This window comes from Lynx canadensis, chromosome C2 (assembly GCF_007474595.2).
Source record: "Lynx canadensis isolate LIC74 chromosome C2, mLynCan4.pri.v2, whole genome shotgun sequence".
NCBI lineage: Eukaryota > Metazoa > Chordata > Mammalia > Carnivora > Felidae > Lynx > Lynx canadensis.
Window position 1 is genome coordinate 14,320,720 of NC_044311.2, and position 14,813 is coordinate 14,335,532.

General features: G+C 34.6%; 1 protein-coding gene and 1 pseudogene across 1 annotated transcript in view; one reads left to right on the plus strand and one right to left on the minus strand.

The window, feature by feature from the left end:
- AZI2 (5-azacytidine induced 2) overlaps nt 1-14,813 on the plus strand; it is a 38,678-nt gene that overhangs the window by 5,472 nt on the left and 18,393 nt on the right. The window contains 5 exon segments of the mRNA XM_030328538.1: nt 9,315-9,388; nt 10,468-10,688; nt 12,172-12,297; nt 12,769-12,868; nt 13,964-14,112. Of these exon segments, the coding sequence (XP_030184398.1) occupies nt 9,376-9,388; nt 10,468-10,688; nt 12,172-12,297; nt 12,769-12,868; nt 13,964-14,112 (609 nt within the window). The 5' untranslated portion in view covers nt 9,315-9,375.
- LOC115522997 lies at nt 4,410-4,727 on the minus strand (annotated as a pseudogene).

Sequence of the window (14,813 nt, forward strand, 5' to 3'; positions counted from 1 at the left end):
TTGTGGTTTTGATAGTAGCTATTCTGACAGTTGTAAGGTTCTATATCCTTGTGGTTTTGATTTGCATTTCCCTGATGGTTAGTGATATTGAGCATCTTTTAATGTATCTGTTGACCGTCTGTATGTCTTCTTTGGATAGATGTCTATTCAGGTCCTCTCCCCATTTTTTGTTCATATTATTTGGGATTTTTTTAGTGTTATATAAGTTTTTATATTATCACTATTAACCCCTTATCAATACGCTGTATGCAAATCTCTTCTCCCATTTGGTAGATTGCCCTTGTGTTTTGTTGATGGTTTCCTTTGCCATGTGAGTTTGTTTATTTTGGTGTAGCCCCAATAGTTTATTTTTGCTTTTGTTTCCCTTTCCTGAGGAGACATGTCTAGAAAAATGTTGCTAAGTCTAATGACAAAGAGATTACTGCCTAGATTTTCTTCTAATTTTATGGTTTCAGGTCTCACATTTAGGTCTTTAATGCATTTTGAGTGTATTCTTGTATATGGTGTAAGAGTGTGGTGCAGTTTCATTCTTTTGCATATAGCTGTCTAATTTTCTCAATACCAGTTGTTGAGGAGACTGTCTTTTTCCCCGTTGCCTAGTCTTGTCTCCATTGTCATAGATTAATTGACCATGTCAGCATGGGTTTATTTCTGAGCTCTCTATTCTGTGTCTGTTTATGTGCCACTACCATACTATTTTGATTACTGTAGCTTTGTAGTATATCTTGAAATCTGGAATTGTAGTATGTCCAGCTTTGTTCTTCTTTCTCAAGACTGCTTTGGATATCCAGGGACTTTTATGATTCCATACAAATTTTAGTATCATTTGCTCTACTTCTGTGAAAAATGCTGTTGGTATTTTGACTGGGATTGTATTAAATCTGTAGATTGCTTTGTGTATAGGATGTACATTTTAACAATACTCTTCTAACCCAAAAGTATGGGATATGTTTCATTTGTGTTGTCTTCAATTTCTTTCATTGTTTTATAGTTTTCACTGTACAGATCTTTCACTTCCTTGGTTAAGTTTATTGTTAGGTATTTTGTTCTTTTTGGTTCAATTGTAAATGGAACTGTTTTAATTTCTCTTTCTGCTACTTTTTTATTAGTGTATAAAAACAACAGATTTCTGTATATTAATTTTGTAAACTACAACTTTACTGAACTTGTTTATTCTAATTTTTGGTGGAGTCTTCAGGTTTTTTTTTTTTTTATGTCTAGTGCCATGTCATCTGTAAATAATGACAGTTTTACTTCTTACCAGTTTGGATGCCCTTTATTTCTTTTTCTTGTTTGTTTACTAGAACTTCCTAGGCTAGGACCTTCCAGTACTATGTTGATTAAAAGTGGTGAGAACAGACACTCTTGTCTTGTTCCTGATCTTGGAAGAAAAGCTCTCAGGTTTTCACTATTATGATGTTAGCTGTGGGGTTTTCATATATGACCTTAATTATCCTGAGGTATGTTCTCTCTAAACCCACTTTGTTGAGAGAGTTTTTATTATGAACAGCTTTTGAATTTTGTCCAGTGCTTTTTCTGGATCTATTGAGATGATCATCTTACTTTTATCCTTCATTTTGCTAATGTGGTATGTCACATTAAGTTGATTTGTGGATATTGAACCATCCTTCATACCCAGAAGAAATCCCATGTGATTGTGGTGAATGATCCTTTTCATATATTTTTGAATGCAGTTTGGTAAAATTTTGTTTGAGGATTTTTGCTAGTATTTGTTCTACTTCATCAGGGATATTGACCTGTAGTTTTCTTTTCTTTTTTTTTTCTTTTTTTTTTTTTTGTAGTGTCTTTGTCTGGTTTTAGTATCAGGATACTGCTGGCTTCATAGAATGAATTTGGAAGTTTTCCTTCCTCTTCTGTTTTTGGAACGGTTTGAGAATAAGTATTAATTCTTTAAATCTTTGGTAGAATTCACCTGGTGAATCCATCTGGTCCCGGATTTTGTTCAGAGTGTTTTAAGTTAATGATTCAATTTTATTACTAGTAATTGCTTGTTCAGATTTTCTATTTTTCCTGACTCAGTGTTGGAAGATTGTGTTTCCAGGAGTTTATCCATTTCTTTTCAGTTGTTTGTCCAGTTTGTTGATAGATAGTTTTTCGTAGTAGTCTCTTAAAATCTTTTTTGTCTTTGAGTGATATCAATTGTTATTTCTCCTCTTTCATTTCTGACTTTTTTGGGGGCCTCTCTCCTTTTTTTCTCTTTATGAGTCTGGCCAGAGGTGTATCAATTTTGTTTGTCCCTTCAGACAACCAGTTCTTTATTTCATTAATCTTTTCTATTGTTATTTGGTCTCTATTTCGTTTATTTTGGTCTATTTCGTTTATTTCTGCTCTGATCTTTATTACTTTCTGCCTTCTAGTAACTGTGGACATTGTTCTTCTTCTGGTTCCTGTAGGTATATTGTTAGATTGTTTATTTGAAATTTTTCTTGGGGCGCCTGGGTGGCGCAGTCGGTTAAGCGTCCGACTTCAGCCAGGTCACGATCTCGCGGTCCGTGAGTTCGAGCCCCGCGTCAGGTTCTGGGCTGATGGCTCAGAGCCTGGAGCCTGTTTCCGATTCTGTGTCTCCCTCTCTCTCTGCCCCTCCCCCGTTCATGCTCTGTCTCTCTCTGTCCCAAAAATAAATAAACGTTGAAAAAAAAAAAAAAGAAAGAAATTTTTCTTGGGGCTCCTGGGTGGCTCAGTTGGTTAAGCCTCTGACTTGAGTTCAGGTCATCATCTTGCAGTCTGTGAGTTCAAGCCCTGTGTCCAGCTCTGTGCTGACAGCTCAGAGCCTGAAGCCTGCTTCTGATTCTGTGTCTCCCTCACTCTCTACCCCCCTGCTTGTGCTTTCTCTCTGTCAAAAATAAACATTAAAAAAATTTTTTTTTAATTAAAGTTTTTTTCTTGATATAGGCCTGTATTGCATTAAATTTCCCTCTTAAAACTACTTTTGCTGTGTCCCAAAGATTTTGGACCATTGTGTGTTCATTTTCATTTTCTCAGTGTATTTTTTTTTAAGTTTCTCTTTGATGTCTTCATTGACCCATTGGTTGTTTAGTGCCATGTTGTTGAGCCTTCACATGTTTGTGTTTTTCCAGTTTTTCTCTTGGGATTGATTTTTAGTTTCATATTGTGGTCAGAAAAGATACTTGGTATGATTATAATCTTAAATTTATTGAGACTTGTTTTGTGGCCTAACATGTGATCTATTCTGGAGAATGTTCTACGTGCACTTGAAAAGAATGTGTATTCTGTTGTTTTGGGTGGAATGTTCTATATATGTCTGTGTTAAGTCCATCTGGTCTAATGTGTCTTTCAGAAACACCATTTCCTTATTGATTCTCTGCCTGGATGACCTATCCATTGATGTAAGTAGGGTGTTAAAGTTTCTGACTATTATTGTATTACTGTCAGTTTCTCCCTTCTTGTCTGCTAACTAATGTTTGCTTTATTTATTTAGGTGCTCCAATGTCAGATGCATAGATATTTATAATTGTTACATTCTCTTGTTGGGTTGATCCCTTTATAGTTACATAATGCTCTTCTTTGTCTCTTATTACAGTCTGTGTTAAAGTCTGTTTCATCTGATAAGTATTGGTGCTCCCAGGTTTTTTTTTTTTTTCCGTAATTGAGTTTTTATTGTTTGTTCTGGGGATCAGAACAGACATTTCAATTTGTACACACTTCTAGACATATGTACCGAACAATTTGAAAAATCATGTAGTTGTGATTTCTTTTTCTAAAGGTTATTTCAGTGACCTTGCAGCTTAAAATTTGGAGGCAAATTTTTCTTAACAGCAATATATTCAAATGTTGATATGCTGTTACATTGTTAAGTCCCATTATTTCACAATTTAATATTATATACATTACATACTCAAATTTTCAGTCTGGCACAGCACATTAGCAAAGTTACTAGGAAAACTGGACCAAATCCAAGATGTTACAGAGGGCACAAAATTCTGACAGGGAGAGGCAAGATCAAGGAGTGGTCTTCTTTAGGAATCAATTCTGTCAAAAACAACATTGGAATAGAAGTAATTTAAGATGTTCAAGACCTAGTAAACTCATGACTGACTCCAAATTGCCATTTAGTATGCTTGGCATTATAGGATATAAAAACTACCCCATCTATGGAATGAATGTTAAACTGACACCCAAGATAATCAAAGCATCCCATATTCAATATCCCACTATTTTCTGGTTGTACCAAAAAATAAAAATTAACAACTAGCAAATGATTTCACCTTTTTAAAAAAGCATTTACACTTAAATAATGGTATGAGGTGGGATTCCCTCCTTCCTAAAAATGTTTGTGGAGCTACTAAAGAACTTGGGTTCACAAAATAGTTAATAAAAATATTCCTCTGGATTGTATACGTAGGGAGACAGGGACCACTACTAATAAGACATGGTATATGATATTAATCAGACTTGGCTTCTTTCTCTCCTGCTTCATCAGAGGCTAGACTCCCCTCATTTTCAGTTTTTCCATTTTCTGTAGGTAAGTTTCCTTTTGTTTCTTGGTTAGCCACTTTAGCCTGTTTTCCCTTTGCTTTCCTTTTCCCCTTTACTTTTTTTTTGTCTGAAGATTTATCCTTTTCTTCCTCCTTTTTTGGCTTCTTTTCCACTTTTGTGGGTGCAGGTTTGGCTGACAGCCTCACCAGTTTCCTCTTGGGCTACTCCTTTGCCACCCCCTCAGTGGAGCTGACCTTCCTCTTGGGCATTGTGGCAGTAGGGTAGGTGCATGCTGGGTGCCTGCAGGTCACAGAGTGCTGAGAGCCTTTAAAAAGTCGGGCTGCCTGGTTGCAGCCACTCCTCCCACACCCAAGCTGCTCCGACATACCCCAGATTTTTTTGCTTTAGTTTGCATGGAATATCGTTTTTCAGTCCTTCACTTCAATCTGAAGTGAGTCTCTTATAGGCAGCATATAGGTAGGTCTTGTTTTTTTAATCTATTCTTCACCCTATGTCGTTAGATTGGAACATTTAGACCACTCACGTTTAAAGTAATCCTTGATAGGGGTACCTGGGTGGCTCAGTTAGTTGCGCTTCTTCTGACTCTTGATTTCTGCCCAGGTCATGATCTTGAACCCCTCGTTGGGCCCTGCCCTGAGCATGGAGCCTGCTTGAGATTTTCTCTCTCCCTCTTTCTCTCTGCCCCTCTTGTGCATGCATGCGCTCTTTTGTTCGCTGTCTCTGTCTCTCTCTCCAAATAAACATTAAAAAAAAAATTGTTGCTAGGTATGTGCTTAGCGCCATTTTTTGTTAATTGTCTTCTGGTTATTGTGTAGTTTTTCTCAGTTCCTTTCTTGATCTCTTTCCCTGTGATTGAGAACTTTCTTTAGTGTTATGCTTGGCTTTCTTTCTCTTTTTTTGTGTATCTTTAAAGGTTTTTGGTTTGTGGCTACCATGAGTTTCATATTTGACATCCTAAGTGTAACAGTCTGTAGTAAGTTGATGGTCACTTAAGTTCAAACACACTTTGAGAGAACCTCATTTTTACTCCCACATTTTATGTATACGTTGCCATATTTTACATCTTTTTTATTTTGTTACTCTTAAGTAATTTTTTAGGACATAATAGATTTTACTACTTGTGTTTTTTAACGTTCATACTAGCTTTATAAATGATTGCTGTACTAACTTTACTGTATGTTTGCTTCTATTTTTACTCTTGAAATTTTTTCCTGTTCTAATTACGGTCATTTCTTTTCCACTTAAAGTCCCTTCAACGTTTATTATAATACCAGTTTAGTGGTGGTGAACTCCTTTAACTTTTGCTTGTCTGGAAAACTATTATCTCTCCTTCAATTCTGAATGATAATGTTGTTGGGTAGAATATTCCTGGATGTAGGTTATTTACGTTTCAGCACTTTGTATATATCATGCCAGTCCCTTCTGGCCTGCAAAATTCTTTATCTTTGATCTTTGATGATTTTTAATGTATGTCATGTTGTGGACCTCCTTTGGTCCATCTTGTTTGGGACTCTGGTTGCTTTTTGTACCTGGATGTCTGTTTCCTTCCCCAGGTTAGGGAAGTTTTCAGCTATTATTTTTGTCAAATAAGTTTTCTGCCCCTTTCTCTCCTTTCTTTCTGGGACCTCTGAAATGTGAATGTATGTTTGCTTGATATTGTCCAAAAGATCCCTTAGCCTACCCTCATTTTGTAAAATTCTTCCTCTTCCTTTTCTTCTTCCTCCTCCTCGTCCTCCTTTTTTATTGCTGTTCAGTTTAGGTCCTTTCTATTATTTTGTCTTCCAGTTTGCTGATTCATTCTTTTGCATCTTCTAATCTGTTGATTCCCTCTAGTGTATTTTTTATTTCAGTTGTTGTATTCTTTTTTTTAAGTTTACTTATTTATTTAGAAAGAGAAAGAGGAGAGAGAATCCCAACCCGGGCACATGCTGTCAGCACAGAGCCCCATGCAGGGCTGGATATCATGAACCGTGAGATCATGACCTGAGCTGAAATCAAGAGTCAGATGCTTAACCCCAGTTTTTAAGTAATCTCAACACTCAACATGGGGCTCAAGCTTACAACCCCAAGGTCAAGAGTTGCATGCTCTACCAACTGAACTGGCCAGGCACCCCTTGGGTGTGTTTTAATCTATGGCTCTTTGTCATATAATTTTTAGGACAATTAGATAAGCAATTTTCATGCTGCTTTCCAGTGCTTTCCAAGTCATGTTTATAGTACAATAAGTAAATATTTGGAATAATAGTATGAAACCTGAAAGAAGCATATAAATGCAAATAATACTTCCTCATATTTGGAGAGGACACCAAATGTACCTTTTTGGTGATTTAAAACCAAAATAGGAAATAAGATTTAAATATATAAAATAAGCCAATCGCATTACTGATTTTGTCCTAAAAAGGACCACTTATCATATTATACATGTGACATTGTTATATCATTATATCTCCTTCCATCTAAGATACTTAAAAGTCATTCCATAAGATTCCTAGTTTTGTAGTTCTTAACAAATCTGAGTATGTGGAAAATTCGTTGGGTGGAAAATACTGATAGTTCAGGCTCTGAAATCCAAGTGCTTGTACTGTATGTCATCTGATCTTGGTTAAGCTTTGTAACCTTCCCAGGCCCCAGTTTTCTCATCCGTGAAATGAATACAGTAAGATTTTCTACCTCAGAGTGTAGTCATGAGAATTAAATGGGATAATGTTTTTAAAATACTTAGCACAATACTGAGTAGTTCATTTGGTTACAGATACATTTTATAAATATTGTGTAAGTATTCTTCACATTCTTGAATCCTATCCATTCTTGAATTCCACAGAATAAGGACCAAATTCTGTAGTCTCTGTTATAAAGAGAGTTTGTTTCTGTTAGGTTTTTTTATTTCACATTTTGCTGTTTATCTTTTCATACCTTCTCCCCACACTTTCAGGTCTTTGAACTTGTTTCTCCTTCCTAGAAGTTTTAAGTACAATGAAAATAACCATCCTCTTCACTTAAGAGTATGGGACTAAAAGTCATTTTGTGTGTGTGTGATACTTCTTTCAAAACCACTCTTCCTTCCCAACCCTCAATTTCCATAGCATTCTCTCTTGTTTCAAATATATTACTTATCTTTATGGAGTGGTAATTATTTTACTGCACAGCTGTTTTCCACACTGGGTTTTCCTTGCTGAATAAATGATTGTTTCGTGATAAAAATGAATAGGAAATCACACAGCTGAGCTAGCTAGAACTTTATGTAAAGTAAAAGCATATATGCTCTGATCCTTAAAGTGCACAGTCTGTAGGACATCTGTGTTGATTGTGTAGAGCAGTTTATGCTTACTTCTTGTTTTTCAACTTTCTTTGGAGAAAAAATTACCCCAGTTGAGTAACTCCTCATTTGGATATTAAGATATGAGAAATTACGTCTAAGATGGGCACAATTTTATCTCTCCTTAAACTATACTGCATGCTGCCACTTAACTAGTGAACTATTCTTGTTCTGCTTAGCAAGCTTTTCAGATATAACATGTAGGAGAAAGAATCTCATGTGGATATACATATGCATACTTGCAGTTTGCAATGTGGGAATAACCCATACTTTCCTTTTGGAGAGGAAATACCAACATTTCAGCTATCAGCAGCATGACTGGTATGATGTTTGCTGTTATTTTGGAAAAGGGTTGAATTCAGAGAGGAAAAATTAAACCCCATTAAAGGAAGAAAACTTTTTCTTCATTACGAGAAGAAAGTATATCTTCCACCAGAAGCAGCAGAAATTAAGTATGGTTCTAAGGACCTGCCACCTTTTTGGGATATGTAGGTAGCATAGTCCTTTCTTATTTTTGGACTCTATTGACAGGCTGGGAAAGATTCTAATTTAAGAGTAGGAGTTGTCCTATATGGTTAGAAAAAAATTTTAAATATTTTTAATGTTTATTATTTTTGAGAGGAAGAGAGACAGAGCGTGATCAGGGGGAGGGGCAGAGAGAAAGGAAGACACAGAATCCAAAGCAGACTTGAGGCTTATGGGTGTCAGCACAGAGCCCGACGTGGGGCTCGAACTCATGAACTGTGAGATCATGACCTGAGCTGAAGTCGGATGCTTAACTGGCTGAGCCACCCAGGGGCCCTGCTTAGAAATTTTTAAGTTGGTATTGGTGAAAATTGTCTGATAGCTTTCACCTACTCAGATTGTAGTACACACATTCATTTTTGCCTACCTCTCCTATAATCCTAGATATAAAAAAATTGCTAGGCATACCAAACTCTAACATTAGTTGAGAACAATTGGAAGCTTTTCATTGTAAAACCAGTAAAGCAGAAATACAGTGATAGAAGACCAGAACCAGAAAAACACACACTTTTCCTTAATACTCATGTTGTCTGAAATACAGCAAAATGGACTTTATAGGCATTGATTGATACAGGGAGGGAGGCTAGAAGTTTTGGAGAAAAGCAGGCATAGTAAAACATGGATTCTGTGGTTTAATCACCTATGTTTACATCTCAATTCATTATTTACTATGTTACTTGGGAAAATTACTTAAATTCCTTCTACTTCAATTCCTCACCTATAATATTCTTGGAACAATGACTGACACAGTAAGCAATAAAATATTATTCCAAGCAAGGAATAGTAAATAAAATTTTTTTCAGTAGTCCTTAATTATGTAAGATACATGAAATTCCATGATAGTCTTTATTTAGAATGCTGTATTTGGTGTTTTATTTCAAACTTAAAAATGTTTAAAAGGATTTTTTAGGTTCTCTTATGATATGCAGCCCCTCTTACCCTGTTTTTCCCATGAGGTCTTAAAAGGTTTCAGCCACAATTTCTCCTTCCACAGTGTTTTTCAGGAACATAACTCTCAGATGGGGAAGTAATGATGAACCTAACAGCAAAAGTAGATGTACAGAGCAAGTAAGTTCCCTAACTAATGGAGTAACTGGCTGCTTCTCTTAGGTGTTAGAGTTGGGGACACAATGATGAACAAAACAAACATAACTTGCACCCTCACAGAGCTAACTAACATCTACTAGCTTTTACTTGGACTGAGTACTTAACCTTTTTGATCCTATAAAATGTAGATGATACCTACCTCATAGAATTGTTTGGATGGGTTTAAATGAGATAGTATTAAGAGAATGTAGTACAAGGTACTGGGACACGGTAAGTACTGAAATGTTAATTCCGGGGCCCCTGGGGGGCTCAGTCAGTTAAGCATCTAACTTTGGCTCAGGTTATGATCTCGCAGTTCATGTGTTCGGGCCCCGGGTTGGGCTCTCTGCTGACAGCTCAGAGCCTGGAGCCTGGTTCAGATTCTGTGTCTCCCTGACTCTCTGCCTCTCCCTCACATGCTCTCTCTCTCAAAAATAAAAAAAAAAAAAATTTTAAAAAGTTTTTTTAATGGGTACTATTGCAGTTGCACAACAAACAACTACTGGTATGGGAAGAATATAGAGGAGCATGCCTTAAAACTTCTGTAATAGTCTTGTAATGAATTGTACTTGGAGTTTTTGATAATTTATAGTTTGGGAAGCTATAAAACTTGCTATTTATATATGTAAGTGGAAGTGCTGATAAGAAAAAAATAATGGGTATTAAGTATTTAAAAATGTTTATCCTTTCCATAAAAATGGTTTCACAACTTTTTCTAAAACTTAATAGCTTCGGTTGATTTCAAATGCTTTATAGATATCAACTCATTTAATATTCTTATGAATTCTGTGAAATAGTCACTACGATTTTTTATACTTTATAAATAAGGAAACTGAGGCAGAGAGATTAAGCATCTTGCCCAAAGCCACACTGGCTCTAAGTAGTAGTACTTGGATGCATCTCCTAGAATCTGGTTTCAGAGTCCATGCCCTTTACCAGTATTTTATGCTGCCTCTAAAAGAAAAGAGTTTTTAAACATTGCCCCAGTATGCTCATTCTAAATACATCTCTCTTGCTCATTTATTCAATGGGACATTTGTATTTTATATTCTTTTAAAAAGCTGTCATGGATGCACTGGTAGAAGATGATATCTGCATTCTGAATCATGAAAAAGCACATAGGAGAGATACGGTGACTCCAATCTCAATATATTCAGGAGATGAGTCTGTTGCTTCACATTTTGCCCTTGTCACTGCATATGAAGACATCAAAAAACGACTTAAGGATTCAGAGAAAGAGAACTCTTTCTTAAAGAAAAGAATAAGATTTTTGGAAGAAAAGGTAATTATTATCTTTATTATATTTTATGACTTAAAGAATAATTTAAAATACTTGACGTTTTAAATAGTTTTCTATCCTGTCTTCCATGGTTTACTAAATTTCCAAGAATAACTCACTTCTAATCTTAAAACCCTGGGCATACTGCACTTATCATACTTTACATATAATGTACATGATGAATATTTGTAGAATATTCAACTTGGAATAGCAATAACAACTTCCAATAACAACTTGGAATAGATTTTTCTTTTTTCAGATTGCTCTACCTTCATAAACTGTGTTTTATTCAGCATGTTAATATGTGTGCAAAAAATTATATGCCAACAAAGGAAATTAAGTGTCAAAGGAGGAAGCTCCTGTAACATTATTCTAATATGTTTAAAAATGTCTTCACCAGAATTGACATACATCTTCTTTACCTGAACATTCTCTTTTGTTTTTCAACACACAGAATAATGCTTTCAACTGATAAATTAATGTCATCTGTTTACCTTTTTCATGCAGAAACCTGACACTCCTAAATGTTATAGAATATTTAAGCTTGATAGCTGATCCCATTATAAATCATCACATCTACTTGGCTTTGGATAGTGGAACTCTTCAAAGTTCCACTATAAGTTCCATATAAGTGGAACACTTATATTTTTGTTTTTGAGTTTTAAAGTTTTAACTTACTTTTATGTTTCTTTGGATTAGATAATTTTATTTGTATTTTATGAACAGCAGCTTCGCCAAAGGGAAAGGAAATGGATTCTTAGCTGCCAAGGAAATGAATTATCTTGTTACAAAAACTGTAGGATGGGGCTTGGTAGAGTTTGATTCATCTAGGGGAAGTACGAGAAAGGAAGTCAGTTGTAAAAATCATGATTTTTTTGAATTCCTATGCATTTTCTTTAATGATAATCAAATAAATTTGTGATATACTGGGATAGAGTGAGGAAAGGTAACATTTTGGAGTTCATAGTTATGTTTATTTTTAAATTAAGTAGAAAAATGTGATTTGGTATAGTTAACATTGGAGATAGTTCTGTACTTTGTGACCAATAATCCTATTAATTTCTATTCTGGAATAATCTAGTACTAAATGAATTAACACGTTTATTCTCTAAAAAGCCAAGTATACCTTCATTTCTCACTTTTTCTGATGATGGAAATGAAATACTACTGGCTTGGAAAACCATCTTTGTACTATAAAAGAATGATGTAGTATTTTAGTATGATGAATTAATATATGCTATAAGACAGAAAACACTGATTAAAAGCATAAAGTAGAGCACTTTAAAAATACTTACCTGTATTTTTTTTCTTTCTTAATCAATAAAGCTTAATTGTTGGAAGTGAAATGTTTTATTTAATTATAGTCCAGGCTTTATCCCTGCATTACAAAAAAAGTAAGGTGTAGAGTCATCAGAAGACTGGCTTCTTTGTGTGTGTGTGTATAGAATTCCTTCTTAAGCTTTCTCTTCTAATTTCATTCTCTTAGCTTATAGGAGCTCGATTAGATGAAGAAACAAGTTCTGTGGGACGTGAACAAGTAAATAAGGCCTATCATGCATATCGAGAGGTTTGCATTGATAGAGATAATTTGAAAAGCAAATTGGATAAAATGGTAAGTTGGTTTAAAAAGAATATCTATATATTGGGAATGAGTTTCTTCTTCAGGAAGCTTAAAATTAGAAATAAATATTTATATTTATTAAATTAAAAATTGAAATATACATGCTCAGGGCAAAAATAGCAATTTTTAATAGTAATATTTGTAACTTATTTCTGTGCAAAATAAATACTTTGTATGTAATGATGTTTAGGACTTAAATATGTCTAACGCCACTAACTTATTTTTAAAAATCATGACATAGTAGGATTTGTCAATGTTTTAAAAATGAAAAGAAAAAAGAAAAAAAGCCAGTGAATAATATCCTAAGTTTGAAAGACAGAGAGATTAGCGAAAAACTGGGTTCATTTTCCCACCTCACTTTTTAAAAGGCCTGAATCGGTTTTTTTCATCTACCTGAAAATTAATATATATCAAGCTACAGATTATACCAAATGTAATTTGGCATTTTCCCTACTTAACTAGAATAAAGACAACTCTGAATCTTTGAAAGTATTGAATGAACAGCTACAATCTAAAGAAGTAGAACTTCTCCAGCTAAGGACAGAGGTGGAAACTCAGCAGGGTATGCCACTTATTTGTTACAAATGTTATAATGGAATCAGTACAGTTTTCCATTTATGTGTTATATCCATTACCAGTTTTCTTTATCTGTATGCTAAGGCCTTAACTTATTTTATAATTTTAGGCTCACGTTAATTTCTCTGATCTGCTTTCACAAAATATCAACCCCTTTTAACTTTTCCTTAGATATAAATTGCACTTTTCCTAGAGAAAATTTGATGGTTTTTATTCAGGGCTAGTTTGTGATGAAGTAGATGAAGAAAGGAGTAGAACCCCATCCTTGTCAAAACGTCTTGCCTGCTGGTATGTCCTGGCTTTTCCTTTCTAATGAACTTTTGCCTGCTATTAGACACCTGTCATGGAGTAGTTACAATTCCTTTTTTTTTTTTTTTTTTTAATTTCTGAAGGCTGTTAAAATGTGCAGATGCAATGCTGGAGTGAAAAATTAGTTATGGAACAATATGGGTATTGGCCTGTTCCCATAAACATTCTGATGAGCCAAACTGAAGAGTAGGCCTCTGAGGGAGATCTTTTGATAGGAGATTGAGATGAGCTCTTATAATAGCTGGTTGGGGATTTTTCTAGGTAGGGAGTCTAAAGCATTTAGTCAAGAGTAAGTCAGTATACAGTTGTATTGAGTTTCTGCAGTGGAATGTTCATCAGTAAATCATTTTGACATCATGTTCTAGGCCTTATGGTCAAACTCTCTAGGGGGACTAGATGGAGTGATTAGCTACGTGAGCTTCAGTTTCCTCACTTCATTTACTTTTATCACTCTCTTAACCTTGACTTACATAGGTAGATTATTGACTTGTCTACAATTTGATTAGTGTCGTATATTTTAAAGTTCCAGACTTACAAACTTGTACTTTAATGTAAACAGAAAATCAGGGACAGGGATGATTAATACATTTTAAAACAAGATTGGCAGGTTTTATATTCTCATTAGCATAAATCTTTGAACGTAATTATTGTTTTTTAAAAACTTACTTGTGCATGTTTTATATTAGTTTTTGTATTATGTACATTTTACTATGGAATTGCAACAAATGTAGAAGGCAGAAATAACAATTTTAACGTCTATCCTTTTTTTTAGTGATAAGGAATTTAAATCCACCTTCATCAAACTGGGAGGTGGAAAAGTTGAGCTGTGACCTGAAGATCCATGGTTTGGAACAAGAGCTGGAACTGATGAGGAAAGAATGTAGTGATCTCAAAATACAGCTACAGAAAGCCAAACAAATGGTACTACAGAATTATTAAATTGAGAAGTTCAGTATTTAGTACTGTGTACTATTTGTAGGATTTGTAACTAAGGATTAAATTGTAGAGTTAACTTATATTGTTGCTACTTAGAGAGTTACAGTCTCTGAAAAATTCACCTTTATCTTCCATTTTAGCCATTTTGTGTAAAATTTGATATACTGTATACTTCTAGCATAATCCCAGAATTTATAATTTTGTTTTAAAAAGCTCACTTAAAAAAACCTTAGTTTATTAATTTATTAAAGCTATTCTTTTAAACTCCTTTCCTTCAGTTTCCTTAAGTCATTTTTTTCTGTAAAGCTTAAAGAGAACTCAAGTTTTATCGTTTTGTTTAATAATTTGATTAATGTAGACACTACAAGATACAACTTAATTTTTAGGATTCTTTTTTAAGAAGGAAAAACTTGTCTACTAATTTTTAGAAGTTTAATACTTTTGGGACAACTTTAATTTTTAGCAAATAGCTGAGGTTGTAAGGATTGGGAAAAAGCAAAAACGAAAAGCCCCGCTGAGCTGCTAAAGTACAGTTAGCCTAAAGTCATCCACTAAAACACAAGTTGCCTCTCAGGTCTCACCTGATCTGTTACCAGAACTTTACATTGGGTTCTAACAAACTTGATTACAAGGTTAGATGTCATGACAGATAGTACTGAATAGAAAAAGAAGAAATAATAAGAGTG